The 17,836-nt window shown below is 47.3% G+C and overlaps 1 protein-coding gene across 1 annotated transcript; it reads right to left on the reverse strand.

Annotated features, from left to right (window-relative positions):
- Positions 1-11,121: 11,121 nt before the first annotated feature.
- MLF2 (myeloid leukemia factor 2) lies at positions 11,122-17,830 on the reverse strand. Its single transcript, XM_009583801.1, has 8 exons — positions 17,746-17,830; positions 15,688-15,814; positions 15,193-15,228; positions 13,631-13,684; positions 13,098-13,223; positions 12,585-12,744; positions 12,256-12,496; positions 11,122-11,713 (listed from the first exon to the last, which is right to left on the reverse strand). Exons 1-7 carry the CDS (start codon positions 17,793-17,795, stop codon positions 12,318-12,320), a joined length of 732 nt encoding a protein of 243 aa, XP_009582096.1. The 5' UTR covers positions 17,796-17,830; the 3' UTR covers positions 11,122-11,713; positions 12,256-12,317.
- Positions 17,831-17,836: the final 6 nt, after the last annotated feature.

The following is a 17,836-nucleotide window of genomic DNA, read 5'->3' on the forward strand; positions in this document are numbered from 1 at the left end:
ATATGAAACAATAAAAATATAGATCTATGGACATATCTATACAAACTTGTGCTCCTGTGGTGGTGTGTCTTTGTCTCGTATACTGATTCTGGATGTTCCAAAATTAGTCATGATGTTGAGAGCCTCTGGGTGGAATATCCTCAAAATACTCACTTCCCTTTCCAAAGGGTAGTGCCACAGTAGCTGTATTGGGACGAGAGTCCGTAACGCAGGAATGAATCACAAATCGTATTTAAAGAGTTTCTTGTGTGATTGACTTGCATCTGGAACATTCAAAAGAGGTGCTTTTTAGGTAGTCTCAGAGGAAGGTGCAGAGGCTGAGGAAAAAAGTTCATATTAGTTCAATACTACGTGCCCCGTAATCCTGGACAAAATGGAAAGTGATGTGGGGGCTTGGCTGACAGAGAGTTGAAGGTAACAGAGTCAATGCCCATCTGCGTGAGTTTTTGTAGTATAGATGCTGCTTAAGCCGTTCTTGGGTGATGTTGGAGTCTGGTCAGAAAAAAAAACACATTAATGACATTGACTCCTGTGAGATGCCCAGAAAAAACCATCAGATTTGTCAGAGGATGCATCTTTGAGACTGGCTGGAAGCCCAGTCAGAGGGATGCAAGTATCGCACTGGTGTTCCACGATGTAAATGTACATTGGCACCGTGACTCCCACCCCCCCCTTGGTTCTGCCTCTTTCCTTGTGCCAACGCTAAAATTTGATTCCCTGAACCTGGGTGTCTGTGCGTGAGCAAACCACCGGAAAATTAATCCAGCAAGGGAAAGCCCTGATCTTTCTCTGCATGGAGACTTTTTCAATTCACTGGCCCGGGTGAGTTTTCTTCTGGGTCAGCTCCCTGTGCAGGCAAGTGAGAGCTGGAGCTGAGGCGGTGTGGGTGGGAGGAAGCTTTGTTAAGGGGGTGGGAAGGGGGGGGTGAGACAGTGCTTGTTTAGTGGTAGCAAGGTGTGATGTCATCTCAATACTCAAACACCACAAAATGCTGATCTGTGCAATATTGCTGTTCTACTAATTCTGGAGTGCTGTAATACAGCACTAACTTTCAGTGGGAAACCCCTGTGACCTGAACCCATGAACTCAAAACACTCAAGTCGCTTTCTTCCCTGCGGGCAAGGTCACAGGGCAGGGCATGCCAGCCGGCAGTGCCAGGGGCAGGGATGTGTCGAGCTGTCCCGGGGTGACTGCTGTAACTGGCTGAGGTCTCCAAGAGCTAGGGCAGCCCTACATCTGTCCCCCATTCTGTGCGCCGAGCCATCAAGCCCCTTAGCTGCAGTCATCTGGCAAGAAAGTGCCAAGCAGGAGAAATTTGGCATGAAGTTGTCCAGATGAGAGGTGCAAATCTGGCTGCAGGAGTGCGTAAGAGGTTGTCTCAGCCCACCTAGAGACGTCTGGCTTATTTGCAGCAACAGGGAGTCTCGTTATGAGTCCTGTTTTCCACAAGTTGCAGAGAGGGGTTGTGACAATGCTTTCAGCTTTTGCTTAAATTACCTCAAGCCTTCCTCCCTCTGCATCGCATCACCTCGGGCTGTCTCTCTCAATGAGGAGAGTCACCGTGGTCGCTGCATTTGCGATTGTCTGCAAGAAGCAATAACGTCCGTGCGCATCAGATCCTCTCGCTCCCTCGGAATGGCTAGTCTGGGACCGAGGTGCTGACAGGGGAGGTGATACCTGGCAAGCCCTGAGCACCTGCCAAATGTCTGGCACCTCACGCCCTTTGAAAGAAGAGCCGCTTGCAAAGCCGTTGGGGTGTGATGCGAAAGAGAGAGGAGAAAGGGCTTGGGATGGAGCCGAGCAGCCAGACAAAGCACAAAGCTGTCCTAACAGCCAACTGAGGTCTAGCGGGAGCTGGGCTGGTTGTAACAGGGCTGGCGGGGTGGCACCTCCAGGGAGAGCTGAAGTTACCAGTAATGGAGGAGGAGATTTGTGCCCCACAAAAGTCCCGTTGCCTCTTAGGAAGAGCAGCCGTAACAGCTCTTTGTCCCAAGCGTGTCAGCTCCTCTCTAACCTGTTGGGTTTTGCTCTCTTTAACCGCACTGTGGCTATTAGGCACAAGGGATCTTTTTAAACACCCTGAACCCACAGTTTAAATCCAGGCTGCAGATCCCAGGAGCGGAGTTGGAAGCAGCCCAAGCCAGCACTGAAATCTCCATGCCAGGATGTGATACGCTTGCGTGAGCACCCTGCACAGCACACGGCAAGGCGGAGCAGTGCCTGAGCTCCGTACACACGCTGGCATTAGTCTTGTGAACACAAAAACCCATGCATGGGTGACAACAACTAGAGCATGGACCAACACGGGGTCCTGGGGGGCTTGCCACAGCAGCCCTAGGCTGTGCAGAAGCCCCAGGCTCAGATCCTCACGGCTAAATCACGGACACTGCGAGTCTGCCTGCGTGCTTCTGCCATAACCTCGTTTTGTGGCATCCAGCTTTCCCTCCTCTCCAAGGCTCGGCTCAGCTCTCCGACAGCAGCATTTGCCAAGCGCAGCCATAGGCCTTGTCCCCGCTTCCCATTCTCTTATTTGCCCCTCTTGAGGCTGGTTGTGTTGTGGATTTTGGAAGAGTTTGGGATTAAACGTATTTGCTCAAGGGGCATCTGCACAGATCTGAAAGTTTTCCATTTTGTGTACTTTTCAAAGGGAACACCTTTTAAAACCTCCATTAAGAAAAAGGAAGCAGAAGGTAGCAGATAAAATTACTTCAGACCTTTTGTATGACTGAAAAATAAATGAGAGGTGTGCAGTGCAGAATGAAAATATTGCTGCAAATTGCCTTGCCGGATGGCAAACAGCAGGCAGGAGCATAGGTTTCCCTTTGCCCTTCACCTGAAAGCCACGCTTTTTATTTTCCTGCTCACTTAAGCCGTGACTCTGAATTTCAGTCAAAGAGGAAGTGAAGATTAATTAATTAGTTAACATTTGTAAATCACTTTGCAGATGGTAAGAGTGAGGTAAGTACTGAGCATTATTATCATAGGTTTTCATTTTAATTTTAAATGTCTTTGTGTTTCTAACCCTGTTTTCTCCCAAAGACAAGACTGAGAAAACAGACCCTGAGTAGAGCAGAACAGAAATACCTGGACACACGACACCCTAAGCCCTGGCAAAGGACTGAGGTTTAGGGGATTGTAGAAAAGAGGTTATGGAGAAGCATTCATCCCAGCTTGAGGAGCAGGAGATCTGCCAGCCCTAGCATGGAAAGTGTAATGCCTCTGGCACGGTGATGCACTGCAACCCCTCTTTGGGTATTATACATGGGGCTTTCACATCTGGATTCAGAAAAGGGAGGCGGTAGGACAGGACCTATCCCTACTTCTCCAATTCACATCTGGCTGGGGAGATGGGTGTCTGAATTTTGCCAGCTGCCCTGTGCTGAGAGGTAGCCACAGATTCTTACTCGGAATCATGGTTAATGAGGGTAATTCTTTGTGTTGCATTATTAGGGACACTGTTTCTTCTGGGGCGCTTGCTGCGCCTCTTCTTGAAGGTCATGAGGTCAGACACCATGGTGCCAGCAGCCCAGCGTCCACCGTGGTGCCCATCTGTACCTGGTGAGTGGAGAGGAGCGTAACAGCTGGGCAAGTGCCCTGCAGGACTTGCCCGCATTCTCCCCATCCTCCAGCAGTTTGTGCTGGGGGACCTTTGGAGGTAGAGGTTGCCTTTGTGCTTAACGGCCCTCAGCAGGGCTCCCCTCAAAGGGAAACATTTTGTTTATGGGGCTTGCTGAGGCCGCTCTTGCCTCTGTTCCCCAAATGAGACATATGAGGTGGTTTTTTTTGTTTGTTTTTTGATGAACGGATGGGATGGTGTGTATCAAAGTATCTGTCAAACATTACCAAGCCTCTGTTGTGCTGGGCCACACTGGCTGAGAGGAATGTCTCGTGACAGCAAGTTTCCCCAGGCTGGTCTGGGGTGCCCTGGAAGGATGGCAGCCCTGCCTCTGCCCAGCAGCAGGAGACGCACCCGCGGGTCCCCAGTGCCAGCCGGGGAGCAGGTGCTGCAGCATCCTTCGGGGCTGCGGGGATGCTGCAGAGGTCGTGGTGACGCCGGCCAGCTTGCATTTACCAGTCTACATGACATTCACACGGCTGTGTGGTCCCCCAGAGTTAAAAGCAGGGATGCCTCACCTCTGCTCTAACGGGGCATGGGCTCACCTCCCCTCTGAAGGCTTTTTGTGGAAGGTGGTTGCCTGACAGTCTGGTCTGTTGGGTGAACGACACAGACGGATGGGTGTCCCGGGCGGCTTCCCGCGGGGCTGTACCTTCTCGCAAAGGCTCCTGGCCGACAGCAGCCACTGGGCGCTGTGCCTGCCTCTTGCCATGGCTGGACCAGGCCTGCTGGGATGAGGCCCTGGCTCTGCAGGACTACCACGCAGTGGAAGGTAGGGTAGTCGAAAGAGTCCCGTGGTCCATGTCAGCAGCTGCAAATGCATCTCTCAGATCCCTGACATACTTCTTGTCTCCTTTTTATGCCCTGGAATAGCTGCTCGCTTTCTTTCTGTGACGCCTTTCCATCTTTGCCATCCTCTCCATGGGTGTCTGTGCTCCCACCCGCAGGGCTCTTCTTTCCTCATCCCTTTTCCTAGTACTGGTCAGCACTTAGCTGCAAAACTCATAAAAAACCACCTGCTTTCTCTACTGGTTCCTCAGTCCCCCACCTCTTGGGTGTTTCTCTTTGGGGCTGTTCCAGTTTTCCGGGAGCATCCCTGCTGGTGCGGTGTGGAACTGGGCTGGATTTTCCTCTGCTGGTGGCAGGCTCTTCCACTGCTGGAGAAAGGAGTTCATTTGCCACAAAATTCTTTGTGCAATGTGCGATTATATTCATGTTGTGATGAATTCAATAGATACCGAAATGTCAGCCGGATTCAAGAGCCGTGACCCTTATACAGCTAAGAAGAACGGCCAGAATTATTGTAGCACTTGTGGATGCATTAACAGCAACCCTAAGCCGTCCTGCTCCAAGGCACAAGTGAAGCCCCAGAGTGACCCTTGTACAGCTAAGAAGAACGGCCAGAATTACTGTAGCACTTGTGGATGCGTTAACAGCAACCCTAAGCCCTCCTGCTCCAAGGCACAAGTGAAGCCCCAGCCCCTTCAGATCAGGAGAAAATGTTTCTGGGGAGGCTTTGGTCTGTCTCCTGCGGGATTCCCTGCATCTGCCTCTGAAGCATTTAGCACTGGCTTCGGGATGTGGGAAGATGGGTGATCTGTTCGGTGAGAGCAGAAGTGAGAAGGAGGCTCCTGGTGACCAAGTGTGATCTCTTACCAGTACGGTCTCATAATCCCTTGCGAAAGCTTCTCAAGTGCCAACCAAAAACTGGTTAATTTTATTGTCCCCACTAGTCCCCTTGGCAGGCTGCCCCAGAACCTGACTGCTGTAGTGGTTAGAAAGTTTTTCTAATTTCCAGCTTAAATGGATTCACAGCTAATTTATATTCTCTTGTGCCTGTGCCAGTGTGGCTTTAGCTGAAGCTGTTCCTCCTCCCTGGTGTTTATTTCCCTGGAGTATAGACTTCACTTTGCTTAACTAACCAAACCAGCCTCCTCATACATTGTGAGCTCTCCATAGCTTATAGGCTATCCTACAAGTTTGCTCTTACTTGCACTTCAAATTAAGCTTTCTTGTCTAGAATTGACCACAGTTCTCTTCCACGGGTGAAGTCTTACCAGCATCTTGCACAGCGACAGTAACGCATACCTACAGCTACCAGAAACGCCTCCCAGACTGAGTGTGTCTTCTCCTCAATGCCTCAGTAGGTGCTTACAGTTATTGTATGATTCACTGGTGATCCTGAGTCTTTCTTCTTTTCTGCTGCTTATAATCTTAGATGCTCCAGTTTACAGCTAAGAAAGTCTTGATTTTAGGTCCTATGTGCCTTTTGCCTTTTACTTTGTGCTACTAACTTTAGTCCCTTTGCTGTTACTGACACCTTTAAGGCCACCTGCGTCCTCCTGTGTGATACCCTCATCCAATTTGGCAATGTGTCTGGATTTTATTTATTTACTCATGTATTTATTTTTTTGCAATCTTTGTTCTCCTTTTCTCTTATTAATAAGGAATGGATATCATGAGGCTAGTATCTCTACTTCCAGCTTAGCTCTGATCATTACGGCACCAGCAGTTGGAGATAGGTAGTGTCTATTCTATTCCCCTTCCTTTGTATCTCCTTTTTTCCCGCCCTAAGTTTGTATTAAGTGCCCTCAGGATTTATAAATAGCCAGATGTGAGGAGATAGTGGAAGTAATAATAACCTAAGTGGAGTTTCCCCATGGGGACATTTTTTGAAGTGTTGTCTTTAAAAAAGAAAATTCCCAGGAGATAAAAAATATTTACATTTAAGATAGGACTGAAAAATAAAATCAAGTCATTTTTAGAGTGTTTTGGAAAGTAGAAAAATGTTGCAAAATCAAACAAGTGATTTTAACCTAGACCCTGTATTGAGGTCTATTTTAAATCCTGTTGTTCTCGAACACTGGAGCTGGTGCCATGGGAGTGGCATTTGCCTGTGGGATTTTACACTCTCACCCCATGGAAGTGCACGTTTGTTTCCCAAACCAACCATTGTGCCTGCAGAGAGCTCCATTTCCTGCAGCTCGGTCTGTGGTCCCATAAGCGTTGATGTCCCCATCAAGTCACCAGGTCTCTTCTTCCCCTTCCCACCCTCCCCTGCAGTCTAGCACCGTGCCAGCCTGCTTTCCTCTCTGATTCATAGATTTTTAAAGCCTGAAGGGACAGGTATAACCATGTCGTTTGGGTCCTCAAGTGGCCAAGAACTACCTCACCCCATTCCTGTGCCTGCTCTCCAGCTTCTCTTTGAGACACCCCATCTAGGTTTGGAGTAGCGAGAGCTGGAAAATCCAGGTATGCTCTAATGATCACACTCTCCCGTGAAGGTCTGCATCTCATTTCCAGTTCCATCACTGGGTAGCTGCACGTTTTCTGCTAGGTTAAAGAGCCCTCTACCGTCAGAAGCCTCATCCCCATATAGGTAACGCCAGCCGTGCTCAAGTGGAATGAGCTCAGACACAGGAGTCTTGAGTTCATGTTATCTTGTAGTGCCAGTCAGTGTTTCCAGGCTTCAAGTCATCCTTGTTGCTCCCTTCTTGAGTCCTTCTAATCTTTGGTGTCCTTTTTAGTGTCGTGTACTCAGATTTCACGCAATGAGTTCACTACTGCGATATAGGGGAGAAACTTTACCTCCCTTCTTGGTGAACACAGGCTAACGCATCCGAGTGTAACCCATCTCCACAGATGAAGAATTATGCAAGTACCATTCATTTACTTGGTTATCTCCCAATCCCCCAATTCTTTTTGGAGTCCCTCCAGGGTTTCCAGAAAACAGTCCTCCATCTTGAAAGAGCACAGGATGTTCCTGGATGAATCTCTTTCTGCTTTCACTGCAGCCAAAAATACTTACTGTTTATAAATAAACACCACACCAATAGTTACGGACTGCTCTGCACATCTCATCTTTTTCCATCGTTTATCACTTTCATGCATCCTTGGGTCCTCTGAAAGCTTCATGAGCACTGGTTTAATACCTTCTTTCAGATCATTAATCAAGTTACTAATGAGCATTAGTTTCAGAACAGCATTCTACTGTAAATAATTTCATATTCTGGGGTCTCTTTTCCCCCTCATTACTTGAAATCTATCAGTGAACTACGATTTATAATATCAGCCCTTTTGTTGTTTTAATAATTATTTCTTTATTTTAAAACAGAGCATAGTCTTGTGTGGCTAAGTAAGATACCTCGTGCTGGTGTAACCTTTAACTTTAGGTTGCTGTAGTGCCTTTGTTAACCCAACCCATGATTTCATCAGAAAATAGTACAGCTGTTGGTCAGAAACAATTTTGAGGAAGTGAGATCACAAACATTATAAAAACTGATACATCCATTTTTATTTTCAAATTTAATGCAGTTTCCATCTCTTGTCTTGACTTACTGTCAGTTTACTTCGTTTACAGCTGTGGATATCATCTCATTTACTGTTTATAAATACCGGCACAAGGTTAGCTTTCCCAGGCTCATTGTATTTCCCCAGTATTCTACAATGCTTTAAAAAGTACAGTGAAAGGTGCACAGAGCTTCAGGGCTACTGACAAAAACATTTAAGGACAAAGTTCCTGCTAGCTAGTTATTTTCACAATAAATTTTCAAATATGGAAAACTGAATATACAACAAACAAACCCCCTTAAGTTTCTATTCTATTTGTGTGTAGCTAATACGCTCTCATCCAAGGTTATGCCATTCATCCCTCTACCAGTGTTCCCAGCCTCTCTCCACCTCATTCTGCCCACTTCCCCTTCACCCCTTTTAAACTCGGCAGGCCCCTGTCTCACTCCAGGTGCCCTGCTTGCTCCTTAGCAAGATCCAGAAGTACCACTGGACTGCATTGCCTTAGTGCTTCAACTATTTGAAAGTGACAGCTGTGGGAGGATGATTTTGTCTCCATCGCATGGGTAAGGGTGACTTGGAACCACGCCCTGCGCATCTTAAACAAATGCTGTTTGATGTTCATGTTGGGAACATCCAATCCTCTCTTTCTCCATCCTGCTGGAAGAGCTTTTCACAGACATCTCAGAAACGTAAGAGACTCATCCCAGGCCTTCCCTTTGCCCTGATACAGCAGGTGGGCTACTTTTAACAGGAAACCATTTTCACTTGAAACTGTAACTAATGGGAAAAAAGTAGCCAGACTTAGGTGTGGTCTAAATGCCGAAGTTAGGGTGGTGTAATGGAGGTGGGCTTTCTGATTGCATGGGTGATCTCCTTTTCAGGCAGTTCAATCAGAGCAGGGCTGTGCACACAGACTCAGGTACCTTCTTACAACTTAGAGCTTCTCACAGCTTGTCTAAAGAAAGTGGAAGAGGAGTAAATCATTGGTTGTGCACACATACCTTTTTGTTGCCTCCATGCAGCTCTCTGCATGCTCTTCCTTTGGATTAATAACCTATGTCAGTGATCAGTAAGTGAATTTGCATCAAACCAGGGTATCGGCGAAAGGGAGAGCCCCAAGCGCAACTCAGCAAAAGGCCCCCCCTGGGGTACAGATCTGCCCTTTTTCTCCTTGCCTTCACGTTCCTTCAAGCCACCGATGGAAGAGCGCCGCTGTGCCCAGATCAGTGCCAGCCTGGAGCAGCTGAGAAGGCTTCTTCAGCAGAACCCTGAGCAGCAGGTGAAGAACTGCCTCCCAGGACCGGAGGAGTCAAGGGAGGTTTACCATCCCCCCTTCTTTGGGAAAAGACCTCCTCCTCTCTGAAGTCAGAGGTTAACATTCCATGTCAGCCTCGGGACTAGTGAAGGGGACTCCCTGTACTTACCTTTTGGTTTGGGATCTCTGAAAGTCTCTTCTGGATTCCTGTCTCTGCTTCCCAGCCTTAACACAAAGTCTTCCTCTAACTGAACCTCTCTTCCATTTCCTTAGACTTCCAGAGCCTCGTCACGCCTGGAGAAGTCCGAGATCTTGGAAATGATCGTACAGCAGTTATAGCAAGGCTCAAGCAGCCGGGTAAATCACACCCCCACACAGCATGGAGTGCAAGAGCATGCAAGGGTCCCAGGTCCGTGAGCAGGGCAGCGCCTAACAGGGCGCAGAGGCTGAATCCAGATAAAAGCATCTCTTTCTCAAAGAGGCACACCTGCTCAAGTGTCATCCCAGTTTGTAGGGAGTCACTGTTGCAACAGCTCATACCAGCAACATCCTGGTTACCACATTTCTATCTGTTCTCTGTCAATATTAGGAATTTGATGACCAAGCGGAATAGATCCTCACATCTTAAAGGTCCAAGTTAATCCCCACCACCACCATGCCCATCTCCCTGTTCTCTTTCTTGGACATTGCCTCAGAGAATGGCCAGGACTTTGCCACCACTGCCTCGATGCTGTAAGCACCTTTCTGAGCTCCTTTGGTTCTTCACTGGGTCACAGCACCAGGTCCCACATCTTGTGCCAAGTCGAGATTACCACAGAGATGAGGGCTGCTGCTGCTGCTCTAGTTCCTTCTCTCAAAGTCTGGCAAACCCAAGACGACTTGTCCACCACTAAACCTCTCCCAAGCCCTGCTTTTTTCTGTGTAGCTCCTCCTTTGACCTTGCTCTCTTCAGGGCCTGCCTTGACTATGACATCTCCAGAAACTCAGTCCACTCCCAACGGGTCACTGGCTTATCCCCCTCCAACACTTACTTGCCCGTCTCAACCGAGGTGCCTCCCTTCACTCTCCCAGATGCCGGAGACCTCTCCAACTGCACCCCGGATGCGGAGCCATCACCTGAAGACCAGGACTTGGGGTTTGCTATGGGAGAGAACAGCGTGGGAAAGCAGGGACAGGGCCTGCCACCAGCTAAGGCTCTGCCTTGCGCTTCCTTGAAGGGTGGAGCACGTGCAAACTCTGCCCTAAGCTTTCAGGGGCTGGATTCTGCATCGTTTTCAGGGCGAGATAATCAGTCCTCAGCAAGGTGTCTGTCCCTGCGTCTGTGCCCAGATGTACAACATGGGGATACATGGGCAAGATCCCAGCACACCACTTCCAAATATAAGTCAGGCATCGATTTCCTGCCTTCTGTTCCAAATGAGTTGATGAAAAGGTTTATGTAAGGGTGCGTGCCCAAGCAGGAAGCTGGCCCAAGAACTCAGGAGATCTTCCCTAGTCCTGTATTCCTAATGCATCTCAAGTTTCACCTAATACTGAAGAAGTTAAGAAAAGGTCATTCGTAATAACATCAGCCTCAGTTGCAGAGAAATAATGAGAAAATAATGGAAATATTCCCTGGCCATGCAGGAACCCCAGAGGCCCAATTCAGGGCTGCACAGATGACCAGGCAGCAAGAAAGACCAACCAATCTCCCTTGAGTGCACAGCAAAGCTACAGCAATTAAAGGGTATTTTTGCAAACGGTGGGTTCTTGGGTCTTCTTTCACAATTTCCATGTTGAGCATTATCTCACTTTGTAACTATATGGGAAGGCTGTAAGGTTATTTTCTGTAAGAAAATAAAGCCTTAGAATTAAACACCAAGTTTCTCCTCAGCAATTTCTCACGGATATGAAAGAGGTTAGTTAATTCCACAGCAGGTACAATTAGGTTAGCTGAAGGTAAAGACTGATCCAACAATTCTTTACAGTTTGTTTCTTTATTCAGTAAACATCTAGTTACAAGTTTCACAAATTAAAAAAGTGGGGGAGCTGATTGAAGAGGGGTCGGGGAGGGGCCCACAGGCTGATCCAGTTTTTGTTCTGCTCCTGCCTTCTCTAATGCACACATCCTTCTGCTTCTCCATAGCTGCACCAAGGAGCAGGAGGGGAATCAAAGCCTCTGTCCCGCTGAGGGGACTGACACGGGGTTCTAGCAGAATTCCCTCCTATTTCTTTCACAGGGGACTAAACACAAACTTCAGAACCAGCCCAACCCAGCACAGAAAGAGCGGAAAGGATGGAAGAGGCAAGGTGGCAGCTCCTCATGCCCACCACTACGGGCAGAAAGAACAGAACCAAGGGAGAGCAGAAAGGGAATGGGCATTTAATGCATTCCTTGCACATCAGTGAGATGCCCCACGCCCCACTGCAGCACCCAAATGGGGCAAAAAAGAGCAATGCAGAAGATTAGTTGCTTTGTTTCAATTCTTAAGTGGGAGGGAGGTTAATACTAAATTTGAGGAAGGTCCAAGTGGTGCTTTGAAGGGGCTTCAGAGTTTCACTGTCTGTACCTGGGAGGAAGGGAAACGGAGAACATAAAAAGAGTAAGTGGTGACTAGAAAGCAGCACAGAAGACAGATAAAGACATGTTTAAACCTGGTGTTCAGACGCCAAAAAAAAAAGGAAAAAAGTCCCTTTTCAAGAACTAGATCACATCCTAGTGAACCCTATTGAAAACACAGGAGAGCAGACACCAGCATGCACTTATGTTTCAAACTGGATTGACAAATGGTCTCCAATTTCTATACAATCACAGTATAAACACTCTACAGATTGCGATTCTACATTGTTTCATACCATTTCAACCATCAGTTAAGGCTGACACCACACTTTTTGTTGATGACAAAGCTAACTTAAACAGCTTCCACCTTCCCATTCAGAATAGTATTTTCTCAAAATTCACATCTTCCCCTGCTCTCTAGATTAAGTGGGAAAACCCATTTCCAACCAACACTTCAAAACAATATAAGATTGGGGCAGTGAAAAAAAAAGTTATATGGCTAAGAGGCAACTGCGTAGTAGAAGGTGAGAAAAAAAGCTTGTTAAGACTTACAAGAGCGTGTAGGTAGATTTGGGGGTGACCACACTGCACCCCCCACAAGGTCTGCTCTGGGTTCACCAGTCATACCGACGGGACTGTCTGGAGGGAGAATCCTCAGGGCCCTGGATCGCAAGACGAGTCCCTTCAGCCCGACGGCCACCGCTGCCTTCATGACGTCGGTAATCCAGCCCCCGCTGCGGCCGGAAACGGGATGTCTCTCGCCTCCACTCATCATCAAATGCGGCTGCATCACCTATGTAAGGAAAGAACACGCTCAGACGGGGAGGAGGTGGGGAAGCGGCACCTGGGTTTGCTGGGAGGAGGACACGGACTGTACTCACTTTCATCCATGTTGATGTAGTCCTGCCTCTCCTCCTGGTCACCCGTGCGATGGTTCCGGGACCGCTGCATGATGTGGGCCCGCTCCCTGATGTGGTGTCCAATCGACATTTGTTCCAAGCCACTGTCTGAGTCCCTTACGGTCCGCCTAGTCTCACGGATCTGGGGGCAGATTCCCGTGTAGGATCAACATTTTAATTCATTCTCCCAGCCCCATAAGGCACTCTGATTCTTGCCTGCAGTATTTCAGTCACGTTGCACCGCCACCACTCCCAGGATGTCAGACACAACATAATGAAGAGGGAAGAATGGATTCCCCCCTGCCAGCACTTCCCATCCCCTCCCAGTGGCCCTCAGCGTGGTTCAGTGAGTCACAACACGCTCCTCGAACTGCAACTGACTGCAAAGCAGAAGTGCTGTGGGTGGCCAGCACTGAGCCACCAAATGAAGTCTATCCACCCACAGCAAAACCAGCAGCCTTGTGCTGGGAAGACGCACTGCAGCCTCCTCCTTACCCCGCCAGGTGCTGAACGCATCTCTGAGGTCTCTTGATAGACTTTGGGCCCATCACCCAGGTTGGAATAGGAGATGACAGTTGAGGAGGTAAATGTCTGGCAGTTAGCACCACTTGTCATATGCTCCTGCAAGAAGAAATGGGGAATGGTATAAAGAAGGAATGGGAGGGAAGAAGAGATGGCAGTTAATTCTCTCTCTATACAATGAAGCAGGAAGAAATTACAGTAGTAAGAATATAATCCCCATGGGTCCATCTTTCTGGAGAATACATCTTCCTGTCAAATTAAGTTTCTTGCTAAACAAGCCTACCCCCACACTTCCTTCCTCACCCATCTCTCCTCTGTGCACTTAGAGGGTACGTCTCAGGAACAAGCTCTCTATCACTGAATCCTGTCATGAAGCAAGGCTTATAGCCTCTGCCACCTTGGCAGCTTGAGAATAGCCCATACCAAAGAAGCACAATAAGATGGGAGACATTAGAGGGGATGGCAGGAGCACCCTCAATACAGACTGGTTTATGGAGGGTTCTTACCATGTTTCCAATCATGTCATTCATCATCCCAAACATATCTATAAAGCCACCTGCCTGATAAAAAGGAAAAGAGAACACAAGAATAGTCAGTTTGGAAAGATACAGGAGGAAATAACAACAAACTATCTGCAAGGGACAAAAAACTGCTGCCTAAGACAAAAAACCTTGTTCTTTTCCCTTTCTTTCAGTAGTGCAGAAAAAAATAGGATTTGGGGTTGTTGTTCTCTCCATTCTCTCAGGTTGCATTGCCCAAGTGTTCTGGCTCTCCAGATCTCTGGATACAGCAAAGGTTGTTCTTTTAGTTTGGGTCTGACTCCCGATGCACTGGGGTTTGTGAGTCCGGGCACTCAGCAAAGCTAAGAGAAGAACTCTCAGGATGTCCACTAACAGTGATCTTAACCATAAGACAGTCATCCTCGATGATGTTTTCAGCTCATCACTGTCAACTTTTAATTTAAACCACAAGGAAGTTTCCATTGATTGTATTCTTTCTAACATAATAACAAGTTGTCTTATTATCCCTACATGCACCTGACTTTTTAATCTTGTAAACCTAAAGGCTGCAGTAATATACTGGGCCAGCAGGTCTCACAGGTTAATTGTGCAATATGTAAACAAAATTACTATGTCAGTTTAAACTTGCTGATTTTTTTGTTTCCTCAAGTAGCCTCTTGTTCTCATTTCCAGCAGAGCAGTACTCACTGTTGTTATCCTTTGAAGTCTATCTGTTTGTATTCTTATTAATCCTTCTCTGAGCTACAACAATTCCAGGACGCTTAGTCTCTCTCACTGAGGCAATCCTGCAGAGCAAGGCAGCTAAAGTTGCTGGATCTGGAATAACCTATTTCCACTGTATTATTTTAGTAGATGACGGAGATCAGCACACTCCAAACACCGTGTTCTGACATACACACAGCCATTCTCATTCCAGTCCTGTTCACCTGAAGTATTCTGGTGGCTTTTTCATCCGCCACCATTGGCAAAGGACATTCAACAATCACCTCTGCCTACTGATGGCTAACTCTTTTCCTTGCGTTGTCACAGTTCCTCCATTACCCCCAAAAAGATCCGCAACTTCTTTTCAGACATACGAGGTTATTACGAGACTAACTGCTCTTCCTGGATATTAAGTGTCCCAATCCCTATGAAATATTGTGCTGTAACAGCTTTAGGGCTCTTCTCTGGTCAAGGTGCATATACAACCTCCCTATATACACAGAGTTAGAATCTCTCCTCTAAAACAGCTCACAGACCACATTAAAACACTAGAGGGGAAACAAGGGAAAGGCCTGAAGTCATATAGCAAGTCAACGAGAGAGGTCCAGGAGAAACCAGCTGCCCCCAGTTTCGGTTCAACACCCTCTTCCGTATCCCGTTTACTATAAATCTAGAGTTCATTCTGTTCTCTTGACACCTTCCCACCCTCGCTACCCGTTACAATAGGTCGTCTTGCTCATAGATGGCTACATTTTAGCACCAGTTGCACAGAGCGCTGAAGAATCTCAGTACGGAGCCGCTATTTGGAAAGCCTCTAATGTGACCCAGAAAAACAGAGAGCTTACCATGCCGAGCATCCCAAAGGGTGAAACAGCTCCTGCCTGCCAGGACAACAGAAAACAGAACAGAGAATGACCTTGCAACAGCCAAACACTAGATCCTCCTCAGAACACCCTCATCCTCCTCAGAAACAGAACTGGGAACACTCAGGACCAACAAACAGTTCAAGAAAGTGCCCCACAGACTCAAGGCAGTTCAAACCATACCACCCCTAACAAACCAAACATGATGGTGATGCTCCTGAATTTCCCCCAGTTACACTGATTTATGGCCTGGAGAAATAACACGTATTTCTTCCCTTCAATCTAGAACGCAGTTGCGTTCAATATATTAATGCACGTGGAGTACAGAAAAGGACAAGAACACCACTGTTTTTAGAGATTAATTCTGCGCCCACCATCCATGTGAAGGCAAGGGGCATGCCCAACCCCATGACGGTGGAAGACAGAAGCTAACAGGCAGTTTAAGAAATCCTGTCCTGTACTCAGCCCCTTTTTTACCTGCATCCTACGGCCAGCCTGGCGAGCCCCAGGTGTGGTCCCATCAGTGATGCCAAGGAGCGGGCCGAACCCGAAACTTCCAGAAAGCATGCGGTTCATGTGTTGCCGGTGGATGGCAAAAGGGTCCCTTTCAGAAAGGTTGAGAGAACAATGGTCAGGAAGGTATGACAGAAGACAAAGCCCCGCATAATCCACCCATTCTGACTTTGAGTTTCTCTTATGTAACTGTACATTCCATTCCAAGCTGAAAATCCAGAATCCCAAAAACTCGGTGTTGCTTATGGTGATCCTTGGGGCTGGAAGGGACCTCTGGATCCCATCTTATTTCTTGTACTTGAAAGTATTCCACCACAGAATCCCTCTCAGGTACTAACTGATGTCTGTTCAGAAGTAGTTCAATGTTCTGCTCCCACTAACGCTTTAGGGCCAAGCATGGCCAAGGCCATTCCAGAATCTCACTGCCCTAACAGATGAAAGCCACTTCTCAGATACGCAGTCCAGGTACCACCATCACTTCATACTCATTCCCTCTTATACCATCAAAGCTCTGCTAAACAATCAAACCCTTCTAGAAGAGCAGTTCTTCATTTTGCAGGGAGGTGCACAAAGATCCTCCTGGATGCAAAGAGAGGACTATGCTTAATGGGACCAGAGAGCACACACTCCTAATTATTGTCCTCTCACCCTTTCATGTGCACACGCACAAACACACTCAAATGCAAGACTGAAACCTCCAGAATGGATTGTATGGCCTGACACTGTGTGACATCGCTCCGCCCCAAGTAATCTTCATCCGCTGTTTTCCTGCAATGTTATGTGTACACCTGTCGAGAGGTTGAGACCACTTACAGCTTCTGCAAATTTGAGAGGGAAAGGGAACAATAACTGGGTCCCTAACTGGTTTTCCTTCCTTTCCTTCTTTTGCAGCCTCCACTTTGATGGCTGCATGCATTCACACATGCTGGAGAAGCAAGGAGAGAAAAAGGAGGATAGGGGCAAATCGTCACAGCATACAGTAGCCAAAGTAAAAAAAGAGTCCAGGAAATACCATAGCATTTCTCTGTACATCTTACAGTCTGCACTTATCCCTCCTGAGCGTGAATAACCTCAACAGCATATAATATTCCTGAGATCACAAAAGCACCTACTACAAACCAATACTTTTCTGTCTCTACTGGAAATGCTGCCCATAATAAAAGCTAGACTCATACCTGCCACATCAATGAGAACACACAGTCATTCTGTGACTACTGGGACATCAAGGTCTCCTCTCCTGCTAATTTGTTTACAGCTGATAAAATTTTTGCTTATTACCAGTTTTATAAGCAAAAAATGGATTTTATTTTTCTACATAAATTAATTCCACCAAATTTCTAGTAATGCCATGCTTAACATAATCAAATTCTTACTTTATTACAGTCTAGTCCTTATCCACTTTGGCAAGGACTGCCAACTTAGTTTCACTGCCAAAATTTACCAATAGCATCCAATTTCTGGACTGTGGACAGGAACAAAAACATTCAGTAAAAGGAATCCCAGGCAGAGTTCTTGGGACCTTTGTTAGATTTCAAGACTCGCCTTTTAAAACTACTTGTTGTCTTCTCTTTACTTAGTTTCTTACAACTTAACAACTGCTTTAGCCATCTTCTCCAGCTCCGTTAATGATTTCCTGTGCAGAACAGCAAAAAACACTGGACGGAAGAGTAGTTTTATCTGAATTGATATCCTACTTTGCATAAGAAAAAAAAAAATCCTTACGCAAAGAAAAAGATTAGGTATTCCAGCCCTCTCTTCCTCAGACAGTTGCAATGCCTTTTGCCCTACTTTATTTAATTATGCTTTCCTCCAAGACCATGCTCTAGTATTACAGAAATCAGACCAACGCGAACCAGGTTATTCCCTGTGCTGCCCTAAGAGAATGTTTGTATTTTTCTCCAGACAGCTGCTGCGCTGCGGTATTTCCCGCAGCCCAGAAGGCCCCTGCCCGCCTATTCGGAGGCGAGGGTAGGGAACACCTGGCCCCCGCCAGCCCCCCGGCGGATACCCAGCTCGACTCACATGGCAAACATGGGGTCCTCCGGCTCGCCATCCCTCATCAGCCGGAACATGCTTCCCTCGGTCGGGGGCGGCCTCTGCGGAGGGGAGGGGG

This window comes from Fulmarus glacialis, unplaced genomic scaffold (assembly GCF_000690835.1).
Source record: "Fulmarus glacialis isolate BGI_N327 unplaced genomic scaffold, ASM69083v1 scaffold23178, whole genome shotgun sequence".
Lineage (NCBI taxonomy): Eukaryota > Metazoa > Chordata > Aves > Procellariiformes > Procellariidae > Fulmarus > Fulmarus glacialis.